The following is a 20,144-nucleotide window of genomic DNA, read 5'->3' as shown; positions in this document are numbered from 1 at the left end:
TGGCGGCAGGGCAATCCCAGCGCGGCTTCCATGGGCAGGCTGAGGAGTTGCTGGGTTCCAGGACGAAGGCGACCCGCTCGGTTCAGCTTCAGCAGCTCCGCTGGGATGTGATGTAGGTACGCATCAGCACCTCGGTTTATCCCCCCCATCTATCCGCGCATCCCGCTCGTCGATTTCACCAACAACTTGAATCCAAACCTATCTGGGATGCAGGGTTCGGTTTTGCTTGCGACTGTAGGTGATGAAACAATGAACATGTACACATGCGGTCAGTATTCAGTAGTGAACGACACCCCATCTCACGAAGCAACCACATTACTACATGTCAATTGAATTTTCTGAACTATGCTTCTCAGAGAAGACAGAAAAAGGAGAACCTGAATCTGGATTTAGGACATTGAACCTCGATCTGGATTTTGTGTGCGGTTGCAGGTCAGGAAAAGCGTAGAAAAAAAGAATAAATATGAACACAGTTTGCAAGTGGATCAAGTTACTTCTTTACAACCAAATTGAATTGCGAAAATCAAAATAAAAGCAACAGTATTCGAGCTTTCAGTCCAAACTTCGTGCCTTCCACAGAGGGATCTCTCCACTATCATAATAAATCACACTGTCTTCCCCCACTGTTCATCTTGCTCTCAATCAGTGGTCGGTCGGCAGATGCTCTTCTAGAACTGACATGTCCTTTGCCTGTTCAACTCTTTCGTAGAAAAGAATGTATGCCTGACACTCCAGCACCTCTTCCAATGATACTTCTGTGATGCTCTCATCGCTTGCACGGAACCATGTGGGAGTGCCACGGCTCTCCTGCTGCTGGCATGCAATCTGGCTTGCTCTCACATAAGCAAAATTGTGTCCTTCATGCAGGGTTGGTCCACTGTGTACAATGACAGCAACTAGACGGTATTTGTACCCGTCGTCCGCCTGATGCCTAAAAATTAGAGACAAACTATTTGTTAGCTTTTTTTCTTAAATTGAAACCATCAACGATGTCATGCCCACTTAGAGATAATCTGATCTCTGATATTTGAAGAGGACAATATATTAGCTATATTTAACTGAGTAAAAGTGTTAAGTGTCAATACCCAGGGTCCATGAACTTTGTTATATCTAGTGTATCCTGAAAGCGCACATGTTCTTCAAGCTTGTCTGGCCTATCAGGGTGTGAATAGTCGAATCTCTTGAGTTGAATGGTTAATAAAGGTGCCGCCTTGCTAATGCGATATTGTACTATTGCAACTCTGCATATCTTCTCTTCGTCCTTGTGTTTTCTATGACTTTGTTCTATTTGATTTGCATTGCCATTAAACACAGGTAGCTTTCCATTGTTCTGATTTGTTATTCTTGCTTCTCTGTCAGCTATATGGCTAGATTCCTCCTTCCCGTATGGTTTATTCTCCGACTGTTCAGGTTGGCCATCACTGGTTGTTGTATCATCTTGTTTCAAAGAGCCATTTCCACCATCACGACCACCAGCACCAGCAGCTGAACAGCCGATACAGTGCCAATCCTCGATCACCCCAGTGGCATATAAATCCAAGCAGTCCTCGAGTGATGTGGTCTTTTTTGATGGTATTGCCAGACTGAGATCAAGATTCTCCGTGGTAACTGATGTGTGATCACACTCTTTGCTGGAGACAAGTTTAACAATCTGGCCACGGAAAAGTGACTCAACCATTGTAGGTTCCTCATTGTTCAAACCATCTAGCAAGGAACCAAGCATGTTATTGCTGTCTTCCATCACGCCAGATTTGAAATCTGAATTCCTTAAGCACATATGTAAGAAGAGCTTCTCTGGCTTCAACATACCGTTTGCGTCATTGGTATTTGTTGTCATTATGAAAAGCTTCTGCAGTTCCTGGCCCAGGTTCCCTTTTAGAGCATCCGATCCTAACATCCTTGCACGCAGCTTATCAAGTGCAAGGAGACTCTGCAGCACTGCATTGAAGTAACATGTGTTCCCGCCATTCCGCATCCCTCTAACCCCCATACTGCCACCTTGCCCATTCTGATGATCAGCCGTATCTGCGCTTGGCGTTTCGGTCCACCCATTCCTCTCCTCTGCATCAACTTGCTGTATCTCTGATCTCTGTATGACAGCTTCCTCTCTTTCTTTCTTTGGTCCTGCTGCACAAGTCTGTTGTGCATGCTGAGTGCTATTAGTTTGAACACTGCTATCCTGAGGTGGTGTTCCAGGGGCACCATTTTCATGCAAATCTTCCTCAGGCCATAATTTGCTCTTCTCGATTCCACAATGCCATAGCAATGCCCAGATATAGGTTATGAATTCCCCGCCTGACTCGAGGCACTCCTTGTGCGCCTCTGCGTTCCAAGTGGGGGCAATGTGCACTAGTAACTCTGCCCATACCCCAGACAGGATCTCCCAGCAGCCTTCTTCACTCTCTTGATCAATCAGTAACTTTCCCAGCTTTGCACCTTGTCGTACGACATCATCCTTCATGATGTTGTTAGCATCTTGGATGGCCTCGACTCCTACTTGCAACAGTTTTTCATACCTATTCTGTAATGAGTCACAGTCCTTAAGAATACCATCACGAGCTTGTGTTACAGTTTCTTGGAAGACCATTTTGGGAACATAGAAGCTATCAGGGATCAGGTCGGGCTTTGAAACTAGCAGATATGCACAGTACCGAGACAAGCTATTGGCAGTGATATACATTTCCTGGATCTTATCGGGCAACTTCTCATTCACTTTCTTCTTTTCTTTCGTCTTCTCGTCCACATCCACAAGATATGGTTTTGATGAGCAGAAACTTGTCATGTACGACAAGAGGGATACCAGGAACCCATGTTTGCTTAAATCGACGCCATGTGCCCGAGCAAGCTTCATCTCACAGAGGCTTGTTGCAATGTGCCACACCAGAATTACATGAGAGCACGTGGGCAGGCCATAGCAGGCCCAATCATACTTCTCCCTTCGGTTTCCAACAGCTTCGGGCAGTGATGTGATGACCTTGGGTAGAAAACGACTACCCCAAATGATGGGCTCCTCATGATTTATGTTAGGACTGTCTGGCTGATAATGTACGGTGTCAGGAGAGTTGGGCTTCTCTAGGCTTGCACAGAGCTTCTTCAGTATTGTAGGCCTGACACATTCCGGCACATCGATGGCATCACGGAGTGTTGCTCCATCATCCTTCTTTGGTGCCATTCCTGTGGTTATCTTGTGAAGCAGATTCCAAAATCTTGGTCTATCATCATATGACTCTAAGAAGACATACTGGTCAATAAGTCCATGCCACTGCTTAGTAGTTACCCTAGATCTGAAAAGGGATGACATTGTTCTCTCCATACATCTATTTCTAGTGGGCTCTTCCTTAAGCCGTGCATAGCTGCACACAAGGAGTAACCTTGTCCAGTCTGAGATTATATAGCTGACCATCTCCCAGATCTCTTTGAACACCATAAAGAAAATGAATACAAATGTGATGAACATGTCAACGTTGAACCCATGCACCACATTAGCCCTGTGATTCTTCGGGGGATTGTACTGGTGATTTTGCGGGGGATCATTGTTATAGTTTTTGCAGATGTCCACAACAAGCCAGCAGACAAGAGCCAAATTCACCACAGAGAGAAGCAGATTTGAGAAGAGAGAATTGAACCCTTCCCAAAAGACCATAGGGTAACGGCTGTTGAAGTACTCATTTATGAAGGATAGTTGCAACTCCATGATTTTGAAGGCACGATCAGCATTCTGGTCGTCAAGAATCTTAGTCTTCACTAGCTTTCGGTTAATGCAGAAGATTTCTTGTTGCAGTGTTACATCCTCGAGCCTGCACCGGAGCAGTCTGGACAAGGCGAAGGCCAAAGAGAGATCCTTTGGATCATTTCCCTTATTGTTTTCTGGGAGTAACTGGTGCCTACGACATCCCCAAATCATGTCTAGGGTGATCACTGACGAAAAATCACGCCCAGCTGCAGTATCGATGTCCAAGACATAGCGAGGCTTCTTGAATTTTATTCTCCGACGGGTTTCTCCATGTACCAAGTATTTGTATCCTTCCAGATCATTCTCTGGACTGCACTCATTTGGTTTCCAGTTGCTACTATGAGGGCCTGCACGCATGTACTCTGTGACCACCTCTGAACTCTTGCCATGCCAGACAGAACGGAGCGCCAAACTATATGCTTTCAATCTGTACCAGCTCCTCAGCATCAGCAGAGCCAAAAGCGACCAAAGTGGAAGTGTGAACCTTGAGCCTCCGATCATCAAGAAGGCTGTTCCCAGAAGTTTCACCACGTTACTCCACTCCCTGAACCGTCGCCCATGGCGGTCATAAACACCATAGCCAGAGATGAAGTCAATGTTGTAACGGATACTAACAAGCACGAGGGCCCAGACAGGGAACAACTGATTTGTGAAGCTTGCTTTTGTCATGGCCCCCAGCAGGTAGAAGACAATAGAGTCAGAGACCGTACCCAAGATGTTGAAGAAGACTGTCACTGCTGTGTTGCGGATGTGGCGACGAAAGATGTCCACGATGAACATGACAAGGAACATGACTGTGACCAGGACCACAAGAAACTCAATCCGAAACAGGATGTATGTCTCTTTGTTTAGCATGATGAACAGGGATGACACAACATCGCGGATTTCTTGGACACCCATCGTTTTCCTAGCTTGCTTGTCCTATTGGGCAAGTGGGACCTGCAAGATCAATTTGTCAAAGATATTCACAAGCAAAGACTAAGAAAAAGGACTTTGAACAAATGTGGTGGAGAAAGAGTGGATTAGTTTATTTAGAACCCCGTCTTTGGAAGCAAAAAAACAAATTTATGGTTATACGGGTGTACGTCTAGAGACTAGAGTGCCCGTTGAGCATCAGGTACCTCCTACAATATAGTTCTGCACTTCTCAGTTGTCAAGACTGTTCAACCTCTTTCACTTGTAACTGCATAGGGTTTCGCTTGAGGTAAAACCACTACCAAAGAGCAATGCGCTTGTGCAGAAGACCACGTTGATGCAGCAGTCCAGCAGCATTTTCTCATAGATGAACCTTCTTTAATTTCATTGCAGAGCAAATTATTTTTCTCCAATGCAACCTTGTTCAATGCAATGCTGGAAGAGTAATAACTGGACTGCAAGGAGCATGTTGGTTCCCGTAAACTTGGTGTTATCTAGCATTATAAACGTTCACATATTTTGTTTTTCAAACCCACCGAAAGAAGTACGTAAATGATTGCATTATTTCTCGTCTTGATTACGCCAGATAAATAGATTAGTAGATGTGGGCCCAGAAATCAAGGGGTTCTAGGTATTCAGAACCTTCAACAAACAGAAGAAAAAACGTACGCAGATTAAGGGAGTCTAGGACTCTAGGTATGTTACGAGGCGGGAGCATGTAACAATGGCACAACTCAACCCCGAGTCATACTATGGACCAAGATCAACGCGCTTTTCACCGACAACAAACTTCGGCGCCTTGTTTTCTTGCAGCAGGAGTTCTTCGGCTGTCACCAGAACAACTCCACCATCAATGAGTATTGCATGAGGCTCAAGATGCTCGCCGATGAACTCCGCGACATCGGCGCCAAGGTCTCCGACGACTTCATGCTGAGCACCCTCATCGCCAGACTCAACGAGGACTTCGGCAACGCGGCATCCAATCTCACCTTGCTGCCGCAGCCCACCTTCCAACGCGTCGTCGCGTACCTCAAGCTTGAGGAGCGCCGGATGACGAAGGTGAAGCAGCGGGTCCAGCACACCGACCCCCCCCCCCCGCGCCCGTCGCAGCTCCACCGGTCGCCCCCCCCCCCCCCCCCCCACCGCGCCCGTCAGGTACTACCCGGTGCCACCCGCGCCCCCCGCGCCTCCTCAGCAGCAGCAAGGTGGCGGGGGCCGGCGCAACCAGCGGGGCGGCGCGGGCCGCCGTCAGCAACAGCCGGCCCAGGGCGCCGTGCTACCAGCAGCCCCCTCCACCATGGGCAACCGGGCAGAACACGTGGACGGGCGTTGTGCATGCCTATCATATGCCCGTCCCACGGGCTCCTGCGCCGGGTCGCCTCGGTCCTCGTCCCGCGGGCCACCAGGCGTTCCTCGGCGCGTCGTACCAGCCGACTGGCCCCCCCTCGCACCGCCTCCTCTCGGTGGTTACGGCTCGCCCGCCCAGGCGCCGCCCTACGGAGCTCCACTGTTGACGCCGGTACCTGCACCGTAGGATCCCGCCCTCCTGGCCGCCCTGGACTCTGCGCCGTCACCGAGTAGCTATGGCGGTGGAGGCGACTGGTACATGGACTCGGGTGCTACTGCGCACATGACAGCTCATCCGGGTAACCTATCCTCTTCTACTCCCGTTAACACACCCACTCGCATCACCGTTGGCAACGGTTCTTCTTTACCTACACTCATATTGGTAGCACTAGTTTTCCTTCTAGTTCCACACCTAACACGATGTCTAATGTTCTTGTTTCACCTGACTCAGTCACTAGCTTAGTTTCCGTTCGTCGTCCTACTCATGAGAATCCACTTACTGTTGAATTTGACGGTGTTGGTTTTTCTGTGAAGGACACCCGTACCCGGATGGTACTTCACCGATGTGATAGCCCTGACGAGCTCTATTCCATGCACGCTGGCGCCTCCACCTCCACACCCGTCGCCCTTGCCGCCAGCGTCTATCTTTGGCATGCTCACTTGGGCCACCCAACCCCGCCCTTTTGCGTCAAATTCTTAGGAGTTTTTCTTTCTCATGTAATAAGCTCGACAAGCATACTTGTGAGGCTTGTCGTTTGGGCAAGCACGTTCATCTTTCCTTTAGTGTGTCTACCACAGTTTCCACATTTCCGTTTTAATTACTTCATAGTGATGTATGGACGTCTCCCGTTGCCAGTAACACGGGCTATCTATACTATTTGGTGATTTTAGATGATTATTCTCATTATGTGGGGACTTTTTCTCTTCGTCGTAAATCCGAAACTTTAGCCACACTCACCTCATTTTATTCCTATGTCACCACACAGTTCGGTCGCCCCATTCTTGCACTCAGACCGATAACGGAAAAGAGTTTGACAACCTCGCTCTCCGCACCCTTCTCGCCTCTCACGGCACCACCTTCCGTCTAACTTGCCCATACACCTCACAGCAAAACAGCCGTGCCGAGCGCATCCTCCGCACTCTTAATGACTGCATTCGCACGTTACTCTTTCACTCTAACGTGTTCGCTCGGTTTTGGCCTGATGCTCTTGCCACCGCCACTCTTTTAGTTAACATTCGTCCGTGCCACCCTCGATGGAACTATGTCCCTCATCACCTTCTCTTCGTTACTCCGCCGTCCTATGACGGTCCTCGCATCTTTGGGTGTCTCTTCTATCCTAGCACCGCGTCCACCACCTCACATAAACTCGCACCACGTTCTGCCCCATGCGTCTTTCTTGGCTATCCCTCTAACACCAAAGGTTACCGGTGCTATGATCATGTCACTCATCGTGTGTACACCTCGAGGCACGTGTATTTTGTCGAGACGGTGTTCCCTTTTTTTGGCCCACCTCCTAGTTGTGTAAAGTTGAGGTTGAGGCCTTCCTGTACTTATATATACGTGCACCAGCACCCAATCAATACAACGAATATTCCATTGCCGAACTATCTCTCTACATCCGCTGATATGCCATTGACCTTCTCATATACCTTGACCATTGTGCGCCATTCAGTGTCATGGACTTCATATTTGAGACAAGCAAGAGGACACACGTGGATCTCAAGCACTCATGCTTCTATGCTCGATTCATTCAAAGACACATCAACTCCAAAGTTAGTACTTCTGATCTCGATCTTAAGCATGTGGTATTCACTCCCGCTCTTTAGATGTATGAGACTACTTGTGCCGCTCATGAAGAACCTTGACCTAAAGTGAAGATGGAAAAGAAGAATGTGCCCTGTAGTTCCACAATTTCTCCAGGAGTCTCTTCCAGCTCGACCACCTTCAGCTCCTAAGGAAACTGCCCCTACTCTAGTCCCGAAGACTACTTTTGGACAACTTTCCTACACCGTTGCTTCTCTTGGCCGCACTGATTTGACCTTGGCTACATCCCTTGACTGCCAGGAAGCATTCCAGAAGAATGTGACTGCCAAGTTTGCATCTTTGGATAAGAGAGTTTCTTCCATTGCACACGACATTAAGGCTATCATGGATGGCAAGGAAGAAAACGGAGATGATGGCCTGGATTTTGACTTCGATGGCTCTTCTTGCCAACTATGATAGCGATGAAAGGTGGATATTTGACGATGTGATGACAATATACCAGTTTCTAGCTTACATGTGTGAATTACGCCCGAGTCGAAGAGCCAACCGGTGTGGGCATTCATGGCATGACGAAAAGCAGCATGGTCCCGTGTTGGAGTCGGCATAGTCGGTGATGCATCAGGATCACAAAGCCATAGTAAGAGTTAGTTAGTGAAGAGGTGGCATGACCGATTTGATTGACGTGAATCAGATGGGTAGGACGGTGGGGTGACATCAATGGCATGGACAGAATGGCGTGTGCTGATGAAAAGCCGTCGCCGGTCAACAGATGGAGAGGCGTAACGTATGTGCAGGCTTGAGGTGGAAGACAAGTGCTAAGAAGGCATGGCCCGTCCACTGGACACATAGAGACCGATGCATGTTGCCACGAGGCGCCATAAGAAACATCGGAGGTGCATGGGACGGGCCAAACTTGGATGAACAGGGTCCATGGATCAGATTGAGGACACAAGTTCTGATCGAAGTGGAAGTCTATGTAGCAGCTCCGACGTTGGTCGAATGTCATGACTGAGAACCTGGGGTTGCATCCCCCCAATAATTGAGGCCGGCACCCGGTGGCCGCAATTACCGGTTTGGACTTAGTGCAACTTGATTTGGTGGATGGGCGCTTGTAAAGGAGTCGCTACCACCGCCCAGGGGGGCGGTGTAGGAGTAGAAGGCATGTGATACTCCATTTTGTAACTCAAATTGAGCTCTTCAAGTTCGAGCATGGATTGTACCTCAAAAGAACTTCAACGCTGGATAGAGTAGAGGGATGAGTGAGGACGCCGTGTCGAATTTGTCGCTAATGCCTGCCATCAGCGCCCTGACGAGAGTGCGGTCGTTGTCTCCAGGTGCTGGCAATACCGCCCCACAGTTTGTCGCCTTGACGGGTTGTGTGCATACCCATCTCCAGATGGTGTATGTGGGCGTCATGGTTCTCCTGGAGCATCCGCTGCAACCGCACAAACAATGATTGTAGTACGTCGAAGAGTTCCAATGAGATCCTTGTGTAGACCCATTGTAGGATCACGAACTCGTCCTTGACCCACATGATATCGCTGAGCACCATAACAGACATGTCCTCAATCGATGTGGCTGCGGAGGACCGCAGTGCCTGAGAAGGACCAAGAATAGGTGACACTATTGGTAGTAACTAAAATTGTGGGATCGGAGATCTAGAACATTGGAGATGGGTTATTGTTGGTTATATATAGCAAGATTTGTAGATTGTCGATCACGCTTCTGCGTGATGGCTATTGTCGCTTATGGTGCCGTTGAGAGATGTTGGGGCAAGAAGAGTGGTGCAGGTGGAGGAAAAAGAAGAGCGGGAGAGATGGTATAGGCTGGGAGTGCCTACGTCGCTGATGGTGAGGACTATTGAGCCATCTTGAGGAGACAGACAGACTATTTCCCCTCGTCACATCACTAAAATTCTTGCAGGTTATCTGCAGGGTGTCTGCTTGGATCCTTACGTGATCGTTAGTCAGCCATACGGGCCACAGGAAGCTTATGGATATTGGGTGCAACCGCTAGCAGACGGTCGCACGAGATAATTACAGCCGATCTGGATGACGGTCCAATAATAGGATAGGTGTCATCTTTTCTATTTTTGCCGGTTGTGGCAACTTTTTTATGATCTTTATCAGTTTATTTGAGACCTTGTTCTGAACGCGAACGTATATTAATAATATGGTTGTGTGCATTCAGAGAGGCAGAGGCCCAGTGTATTCCTCCTTTTCGAAAAAAAAACATCACTAAAGTTCTTACCTGCGCTGATTGTATACAACTGTATGCATGCCCTAAAGGGAATCCGGTACCATGATAAAGTGAGTAAAGGTTACAAACTGAACTCGTATTCATTTGAGTAATTGAGTTTACACAATACAACAATACACAGCACGTTCTTCTAAGAACTCATGTACGTGCATGTGGGCTAAGGCTCTTCCTAGTGCTCCATGGTGGATAGGTGCTAAGCATATGCCACATAAGCGAAGAAATGACATTAAATAAGTAAACCAGGAAGAACCAATGCCAAGCGCGTGAACCTAGGCAAACCACTTAAATGAAAGAAGCTGACCAATGCATGGATGAGTTTATGTGCTAAATCATTAAATAAAGTGAGTTTAGCAACAAGTTAATGACCTGTGCATCGGGGAGTTGAATTGCTAAGCTATTTGATGCACTTAGCACCTTTGCGTTGGAAGAGGTCTAAACCAACTGTCCTCGATACTGAGTCAAAGACTAACTGACAAATGAATGAGGCGCCACAGTAAACAATGTAGGAGTATGTACCCTTCAACACATAAAGGATGGGCCGAGAGCCAGCCAGAATGACTAAAATACTCTTCCTAAGAAAAGGCTAATTAACGGGCAAGTGGTCTTAATCGCAGCTGCGGCTAATTGAGGCACTTTGCAATCATTTGCAATCATTTAGTGCGGCTTTTATTTGGAAAGCATAGAAGCACTTTGCAATAATTTGCCCATGATTTTCCACACGAAGATTCATGTGGCATACATCAAATCCTATATGGATTGTTTTATAAAAAATAATAAAACTGACAAACAAAGAGGCTGCCGCCGGCGGCTAAGGGAGAAGAAGCAGCTCAGACTTGCCCACCACATCGAGGCTCCACGCCCGTCGGCCAGATTGGCGGGAGAACTCAGATCAGATTCTCGCCGGCATGAATCGTGTGGAGGAGAAGTCTGAGGGGGAGAGAAGTGACTCGCATCGAGATGAATGAATGCAAGAGAGAAACGATGAGGTGGGTTTTCTTCCGTTTTATGAAATCCGACGAGGCTAACTATTAGTAGTATCGTGTTGGTCTACAGTTGGTATTCCAGTAACTTATATATATAGTTTGCTCACAATCGGGGGTGAACGTTACAGCTGATTGTTACGAGTAACATAGCAGCTTGTCTAAATTAATCCATTTTGCAAATTTGAGATAAAAGGGTAGATGATGAGCAGTTCGTACCTGGGATCAGTAAGTACCTAGCTGCTCCCGGGCGATGCGTCGACGTAATACTGGTTTGTGTTCTGTCTTATGGAGTTGTAGTTGTGTCTGTCCTCGGGATGAACGGACAGGCAGTGTCTAATGGAGATGATGACTATCTATATATATAGTACTAAGCGTGTAGTATATGTTATTTGTGTGAGTGCACCTGACTTTAAGAGGTGCACTGCATATGGAAGAAATGTTGGTGATGCCAAGAACAGTCTTATCTTAATCATGTAGAGGTCTGGCATGCGATGTTTCGATTCTCTTTATCAAAAAAGAGAAATTATATGTCAAATACAGTAGTCTGTATGTAAAGCCTGTCTGTTTTTAGTTATTACTATATGTGAGTACAAACTACATGATACATCATCTTTTCAAGAATATTTCTTCTATTATTACAAGATATATTGGGAGAGGCAGCATGGTCGATTGAAAACTTAGTAATCAAGTCATAACTCAATGCGCTTAAGACACAAATATTTGAAACATAATTACCTAGACATCATGGCCACTAACAAAGTGGTTGTGATGGGCTGCTGATTGAGTATTAGCGCGTATGTTTGTAGCGTGTGCGCATGTGGTCAGAGTTAGGGTGCGGTATACAATGCTGGTAGGTAGGGCAGTTGCACGGTTGGTAGCTAAATTAGCTATTTCCTCTTTGACGTGCTCAAAATTTTAGACAAAGGTTGTTTCAATGCTAGAGCAAAATGCTAAGTAGTGCATTTTTATCCCATAAGATTTGAATGAAAGGGGTATTCCACTACATTGTTTCTACCATTTTCTTCTTCTTTTCGAACTTTCCCGATTTTCATTGCAGAAAACCGATAATACAACCCAGGTTCAAGATGGTTACTACATCATGCACAGAGTAAATTGCTCAAAGCCACCACATTTGTGGCTAGGATACTCCAAAACTATCATTTTTGTCAAAAATCACAAAAAACCACCACTTCTGTGTCAAGTGGATAACAAATGTGATTTTTTTTTTATTTTTTGTCATGACGCACATAAGTGATGGTTTTTTGTGATTTTTGACAAAAATGGTAGTTTTGAAATGCCCTAGCCACAAATGTGGTGACTTTGAGCAATTTACTCTCACGCACGCGAAAACAAACATCTACAGTCCAACTACTAGCTCCCAGGAACACTTCCCAGCCAGCAAAAGAACTACTCCCTCCGTCCCATAATATAAAACAAAACGTTCTTATATGGGTGTACCTTTTGACAGTAAAACCAATTACCCAGCATGCAGCACAAACATTGAAACGACCATTACAAAGGGCAACCTTTTGATCACAGCCATGAAGACATAGGGAGACAGATGTTTAAGAGGAAGCCCGTGGGAACGTCATCAGCAAAATTGTTTCTACGGTATCACAAGCTTTTACTGTCCTGGTTGGAGTGAATTGCAAAAAACATCGACACTTCAGGCAAGGTTTGCAGAAACCACACATTTACGAAATTGTGCCAAAAAGCACTAATTTTTTTCATAATTTTTTGCAAATAACACTAGTTGGCGGCTTTGGCCGTTTTGATGACAATTATGACAGATGGGTCCCATAAATGATGATGTGGCGTAACTGTTGATAGTTGACGGTGTTAGACGGGAGATTTTTACAGATTTACAAAACAGTCCCTGTTCAAAATTGAAAAAAGCAATCAGCCCCACCCGGCCACCCCCACCCCGTCGCCTGTCTCCTCGTCAGGTGGCTGCGTGCTCGCGGCCAGCGCCGACGGCCGGCGCACTCACCGCAGCTCAAGCCGACCTCCCCCATGAGCGCACCTTCCTCTCCTCCGGCCCCAACCACCTCCCGCCGCCCCATTCCCACCGTAGAGCTGTTGCTGCTCATGGCCCGGCGCAGAGGAGGCGCGGTGGCCGGGGATGGCCTGGCCGGCCGAGATGCGGGGCGTGGCCGCCACGACGGCTCGACCTCGACCCCCGCTCTTCGGCGCACTACTCGAGTAGGTCCAAGGCGAGGCACGCAAGGCGCGGTGGCCGGGGATGGCCTGGCCGGCCGAGATGCGGGGCGTGGCCGCCACGACGGCTCGACCTCGACCCCCGCTCTTCGGCGCACTACTCGAGCAGGTCCAAGGCGAGGCACGCATGAGTGGAGGAGCTCCTGCACGGCTGCACCGTTCCAGCAACCTCCTCAAATCCTCCAACATGGCCGCCTCCAAGATGTCCTGCACGGCGAACAGCCAAGATGCCAGGTCGGCCCGCCCGAGCCCGACGCCGCCGCCGCCCAACCGCCGCGCTCACCGATGGCCGCCACCTCGCTGAGAGGGTCCGTCCTCGCGTGTGCTGACCTGCTGCACCGGGCCTCGCCGAGCCTCTCGTGCGCTGCTCCTACCGGCCGCGGGCGTCCGCTGGAGGGAGTGTCAGCCGGCGTCCCCCACCGGACCGGTGGAACTGAAGAAACGGCGGCGGCGGCGGGGGCACCGCCGGTGCCCATGGTACGTCCGCCTCCGCCTCCGGAGAGGAGAGACGAGGAGGGCAGGGGCTTGATTGCTTTTTAATTTTTCTGAAAAGGGTGTCGGTGTAAAATCCTCTGCCTAACGGAGTTGCCTGCGAACCGTTAGGCCACGTCGGCAAAAACGGGACCCATCTGTCATAATCGTCATCAAAACGACCAAAGCCGCCAACTAGTGTTTTTTGCAAAAAAATTAGAGAAAAAATTAGTGGTTTTGGGCACAATTCCGTAAATGTGTGGTTCCTGCAAACCTTGCCTGAAGTGTCGATGTTTTTTGCAATTCACTCGTCCTGGTTGTTGTCTACTGCACTTTTGGTTGTTGTGTACTAGTGTCTACTGCACTTCTTTCTAGTGCAATTAATTTTATCTGCTGCGCGCACCTTTTCATCTGTTCAATGCAAGTAGGTTACAACTAATGCACCAGTTGCTCGGTCGTGGTCTCCTACTCCAAGGCATGGACATGTATGCGCTATGGGGGTGGTTCATATTTAGACAAAGCACTTTAGCACCTACTCCGGTTGCTGCATCAGAAAGAAAGAGGAAACACAAATGGGTTTGGTCATTGTGGTCTCGTGCGTCGTCGGAATCTGCGTTTGCATGGGCGCAGCCCTAATTAAGGTGGTGTTTATCACGTTTTTTCATGGTCAACAACTAATAAAGCGCTACCTAAAAAAAACCTAATAAAGCACATGAACGAATGAGGAAATACTCGACGCGCTATCATCTCTCCAGCTACTGCTAATTAATTTCAAAGTCAATGGATTGCGATGCATATAGGTCTTCTGAATCCGTGTAACTAGTTGTCCTTCGAAGCTTGTGTTCGATTGAACCTTGCAGGCAACAACATACACACACAGAATCACACACTCACGATGCCATCCCCAAACACGGTTGCATCTTCAATCTTGGCTACCTTGAAACAGCTCTTCAAGTCTGACAATGTCACTGGCTTTGCTAGCGCGGAGCTCTGGGTGTTGGTGACCACGGCGGGCCTGGTGTTGAGGTTCCTGCTGGACTGCTTCGGGCCGTGGCCCACAGACAGGAGCATGGCGGGCTTCGTCCAAGTCATTGACATACTGAACTACTCCACAATGCAGTACACCTTGGGGCTGATGCAGCTCTCGGCGAAGAAGGTGAACGACTACTTTCAGGTCTGGGCAGTGCTGCTGGTAACCCTGCAGTACAGCGTCAAGACTGGACGCCTGTATCGGAGGTCCAAGCAGCAGCCAGTGCTCGACCTCATGTCGTCCTTCTGGGCAGCCAGTCTCCTCCGAGTGCAGACCTTCTTCCTCCTCAAGATACTTCTCTGGCTCATCTGGACCCTCAATGCGGTTCGCATAATTTCGTACTTTGTCTCATCCGACAGGGCTGCGACCATCAACCAAGAGAACACAAGGCTGGTTAGTGACTATATGCGATACGAGCACTCACTGGGTCCTTCGGGTGATAAGGCCGAGTCTGACAATGGGATCAGGATGCAGTCGTACAAGTACTTGGTCAGTGGGGAAGATCTGGTGCTGCATGACATCCAACGGGAGAGGAAAACTGCATCAGCACAATACCGGATTCGGTTGGATCCGGATAATAAGAAGCTTGTCACCATGGAGAAGTTATGGAATGTTGATGCTGGCAGTAGTGGGTTGCTGGGTGCTTCCAAAGACACTGGCAACCGATTGAAGGATGTCTGCCTCTCATTCGCGTTGTACAAGCTGCTGCGTCGTCGGTTCTATAATCTCCCGATACATGAGGCTAGCCAAGAGAAGACGAGGCGGCTCGTCTTCGACTACATCCTGCAGGAGAACACTGACAACTACAAGAGGGCATTCCGCATCACAGAAGTGGAATTGTCCTTCCTCCAAGACTTGTTCTATAGCAAACATGCTGCCATGTTTGCGGCCGGATTTCCAGTCTTTGGTATGCTGATATCTTTGTTTCTTGTTGCGGCTACCGGCTACCTTGCATACCCTGTCCACTATATACCAGAGAGGATGGATCAAGCCGACAAAAATAGCATCACTCATGGAGTGATTGTCAGTTACATCATAATTGGCCTTATCTTCGCCAAGGAGCTGTCGGAGGTCTATCTATATGTATTCTCCAAGTGGACCAAGGTTCTGATGATCTGCATGTACGTCAAGCATCGGTTCTTGAGGACTCTGGTGGTGGAGGCTGCAATGAGGATGGTTTTCTCGTTCATCGGGGGTAAATGGAATCAAAGGATCTCTCAGTGTAACCTTCTGATTTCTTATTCGTGCAATAAGAAGAAATTAACCAGAAGCATCAAGTTGGAGTCAGAAGTAAAGACGATGATATTTCAGTTGTTTAAGGGCCTGCAGGAGGATCCAGAGAGGTTGGAATCCTACTTATTACATGCCTTTCCACCAAAGGAATCACCTATGAAGAACCTAGAAGAGGTAGTTGATCTGGAGGCTGATACCCACAGGATACTGGTCTGGCACATCGCCACATGCTTATGCGAGATACACATCTCTGCTGAAGTGAAAAAAGTGGAGGCTGTACGGCGTCAACATAGTGGGCTCTTGGCCAGAAAATCAACAACTCCAAAAGATGTGTGGCCGCATTACTTAACTGCTATCAGATTATCCAATTACTGTGCATACCTGCTTACCAGAGCATTGGTGCCGGACAATGGTATTGTTGTTACAAAGGTATTGGCCGCGGTACGTAAGGAAACCTATCGTGCTACTGATCGTTCTGCATCCCAGTCATTGCAAGATGTGTACAACAAACTTATGCATATTGCCACGAAGACCTCTGAAGAGTCGGGGGAGAAGGTGGCCAATGGAATGGGTTATTTGGGGGGACAATTAGCCCCTGGCAGTTCGGTGTTCATTGATGAAGCGTTCTGGGCCAGTACAGCCAATGATGAGGAAGATCCTAACAGAACGGGAGCTGATGCCACTAACAGTTCCATACCAGCTACCAACAGAGAAGATAGTTTCGCCGGTGATGACGACATCGATAATTCAATAACCCAAATGGGTGCAAAGCTTGGGAAGAAGTTGATAGAGGCTTACGGAGAAGACACATTAGGCCTATGGAGGGATCTAGCAGTGTTCTGGACAGGTTTCCTCCTCCACTTGGCAGCATCAACCAGAGCAGCCAAGCATAAGACACGACTGGCTGGAAAGGCGGAGCTTATAACACACCTGTGGGTTTTGCTGTCTCACGCTGGGTTTCTCGGAAATACCAGGCACGGGCAAACACTGTTAGATCCACATGACCTTGATCATACCGACCCGCTCAGGTGATGGATTTAATGAGCTCAATCCATCATTGCACGGTCTACACCCACAGGTTCTCATGCCGACTTCGCTGTTGTTTTTCTGCAATCAGGTTTCCTCTTACTGTACCATGCCCAGCAAGTTTTATTTGTATTGCAACGATTTCGATCTGGTTTCCTTCCGTGTACCACTCCTGGCAATGTAGTTGTATTGCTTAAATTTCAGATTTTCTTTCAGTGTACCATGCCCAACAGTTCAATTCTGTAATTGTAGTGCATCTTTGCACCATGCACATGTTGTATTTTCATTTGGCTGTTGTGTCTTTGGCAGAGCAGGCATTACCTTCCAGTGTATATGCACAGTCATTTAAATTGTACTCCAGGATTTCGTGTGCCATAGCTGCAGTATACTACACTATTAAAACTTGGGTGCCAAAAATCTGTTGTTTAGTCTATCAAGTGAGGACCATAAACTAATTTACTGCACTGCAGAAAAATTGTTTAGCCGTCTTGCTCCAACAAGCAAGTGTTGACCACACGACATTCATTTTTGCAACTGGATCTGGCTTTGCACTGACAATGACACAAGTCAGTGAGCCAACTGAGCCAGAACTGCTGTAGAGTGAAATGGATTGTAAACCGGAACCACTCGATAAATAGATCTTGTAGTGGAAGCTCGGTTCAGTGATGCGGATTGTGACGCAGTGCAATCGTGAATAGAACATAGAATTTGGTGCCTGATGCATGTCATCGCCGGTGCTATAGCTGCGTGAGCCAGCAATGGCGTCCATAGTTGGATAGATTACTGGATGCTGAGAAGCAATTTGTGTCTGGATTTATAGGTCCTTCTAAGCAATTCTGTTTGACCAGACTAAACCCCAAGTAATTGTGTTACGCGTAGGGTTCAGTTTAATATGCAGGGCTCGTAAGTTTCAGACTTGGAACCTAAGCACTCTGCCGACTTGGAACCTAATCTGCAGGGCTCGTAAGTTTCAGTTATAATATCTGACCATGGGCATAAACACACTGAGGACTCTAGGTAATTCAGTCGATCTACCGAGGATTCTACTGTATTAACCATGGAACGTTAGAGAAGTAGAATTAAGATAAGTGCTGAGGATAGAATCCACCCAAACCTGGGAGCCATCCGAGGAAATCAGCGGTGGTAGCGACTTCTCTCCTGGATCCGCGCCCCGGAATCGCTCCGAACTCCGTGCCACCTGCGCCTCGTCTTCTCGGAGCCAAGCCTCCCCGCGCGCCCGCCGGCGGCGGACCGGGGCGGACACCATTGGCTCGTGCCGCAAGCCCTCCCCCGCGCGCCCGCCAACGGCGAACCGGGGCCGTGGGCAGACACCATTGCCTCGTACCGCAAGCTCAGTCGGCGTACGGACCTAAAAGGGGATCCCAGAATCACTCTGTCATAGTGTCATGGCGGATTTGCAGCGGCGCCGCCTGAGGAAGAAGCAGAGAAGAGCAGAGCAAGTCGGCGTGGAATCCTGATCAGCTGCCGAGTATCTGAGGAAGAAGCAGAGAAGCAGAGGACATGAGACACGTCAGATCCGGAGGCCGTTCGATAAACAATGACATCTACGACTAGCTGCAAACAACGAGCGTACCTCAACACCACATCCGGCTATCCTCCGAACAGCCACACACAACAACACAACTACAACACGGAAAAATCTGCCCAAGACTGAAACACCTCGCCGCGTCTTGATCGACACTGAACACCTCCAAAGAACAGCAACTCCAGCTTCCTTTGAATTCATCCGTGACGACCATACATAGCGCCGGAGGAAAGCGGTCAGGGCCACGACGAACATCGGAGGAGCGCCAACAGGAAACTCAGTCTCCTCACACGATGCTCCCAACAGAGAAACGACGTCGCAGACGCCGCCATCATGCCACCCCAGAGGACCAAGGCTTTCGCCCGGAGACAGCTGCCAATACCAAGCACGAGGGAGATGGCGACACACTCAACGTCGCCTCCGAGGAGGGAAACGACACCCACGGGTGCCATCGATGCCGGCCGGCCAAAACCGGACGGGATTTTCATCCGTAATGTTGCGCATCTCCACTCCGACGAGGTGCAGGGCAACACCGTCCCTGAAGCCTCACACCGCCGTCACCGCAGCAAATCCGCTAAAGCCGCGTAGCCGTGGTCCAGCACCACCCACACTGCCGAGAGAGCACGAACCATACCTCCACCAACATCACCGACGAGAAGCAACCACATCCTCCAAGCGGAGCAAAAGCCAGATCCGCTCCATCGGCCTTCATCAACACCGAGAGACTGCCGCCAAATTGGATCTGGCCCGCCCCTCCAACCTCACTTCGGCGCCATCTCCACCGGGGCATCGCCGCGATCCCCTCACACGGAGGCGGCCGGAAGCCCGCTGCACGCCAGGACACCTTCCTGGCAGGGCCATCTCGGCACCGCCGCCCCCATGGCTGATCCAACGCCGCCGCCGCCGCCGCCGTTGCTGGCGCTCCACCTGCAGGCACCTACCAGTAGTGCTCCTCGCTAGGATCCGGCGAACGCCCCCGCCGTGCCCCCGCAGTGCCTAGAATCGCGACCCAACCAACACCTCCAACCTAGTTGAAGAACAGCAGCCACTCCGCACCTCCAGCAAGGGCCAAGACCGCCCACGATGGCCGTCACCCGCTCCAAGGGACGGCCTTGCGACGTCCCCAGCACCAAGGGCCCGGAACGGACCCAAACAGGTTCAGATCTGACCCGCCTCGCCGCGGGCAGCACCCATGCCAGCGCCACCGCGAGAGCGCCGTCGCTCGCCACACGGATCGCAGGTGACCGGCGCTCGTTGCTCGCCAGGAACGCCCTCCTAGCCGAGCCATCACAACGCCGCCACCGAACCTGGCCGGTAGCTCACGCCGTCGCCTCTAACACGCCGTCGCGCCCTTCCGCCACCAACACACCGCTGCCCATCTTCGCTAGGACCACCTCGCCGGGGACACCGCTTCCGCCTGCACCACCATGGCGCCCAGCGGCAAGCAGGGCCACGGCAACACCACGCTTAACAGTGGCCACAGCCCGAATCCCGCCGCCCAGATCCAGCAAGGGGGATCCCGAGCCGGCGAGCCCCAGGCTGCACCGACCGTCCAGGCAGCACCACCGGACGCAGGCGCCCCAACCCCACCGGCGCCGAGCAGGGACGCCGCCGAGCCT

At 49.5% G+C, this 20,144-nt stretch overlaps 1 protein-coding gene across 2 annotated transcripts; it reads right to left on the bottom strand.

The window, feature by feature from the left end:
- Positions 1–384: 384 nt before the first annotated feature.
- On the bottom strand, positions 385–18,506 carry LOC123149287 (uncharacterized). Of its 2 annotated transcripts, none has more exons than XM_044568927.1 (3): positions 18,094–18,506; positions 1,086–4,672; positions 385–931 (listed from the first exon to the last, which is right to left on the bottom strand). In XM_044568927.1, the coding sequence occupies exons 2-3, from the start codon at positions 4,631–4,633 to the stop codon at positions 643–645; spliced, it is 3,837 nt and encodes a 1,278-aa protein (XP_044424862.1). In that variant the 5' UTR covers positions 4,634–4,672; positions 18,094–18,506; the 3' UTR covers positions 385–642. The 2 variants fall into 2 exon arrangements, with proteins under 2 accessions (XP_044424862.1, XP_044424864.1); XM_044568929.1 differs by lacking the exon at positions 18,094–18,506 and adding an exon at positions 11,219–11,323.
- Between the last annotated feature and the right edge of the window lie 1,638 nt (positions 18,507–20,144).

This window comes from Triticum aestivum, chromosome 1B, assembly GCF_018294505.1.
Source record: "Triticum aestivum cultivar Chinese Spring chromosome 1B, IWGSC CS RefSeq v2.1, whole genome shotgun sequence".
Classification (NCBI taxonomy): domain Eukaryota; kingdom Viridiplantae; phylum Streptophyta; class Magnoliopsida; order Poales; family Poaceae; genus Triticum; species Triticum aestivum.
This window is presented reverse-complemented; position numbering and strand designations above follow the sequence as displayed.

Excerpts from the sequence above, each read along its gene's own strand:
- LOC123149287 (XM_044568927.1), bottom strand. The coding sequence starts at position 4,633 with ATGGGTGTCCAAGAAATCCGCGATGTTGTGTCATCCCTGTTCATCATG. Across the intron at positions 932-1,085 it reads ACAAAGTTCATGGACCCTGG|GCATCAGGCGGACGACGGGT; the intron begins GTATTGACACTT and ends TCTAATTTTTAG.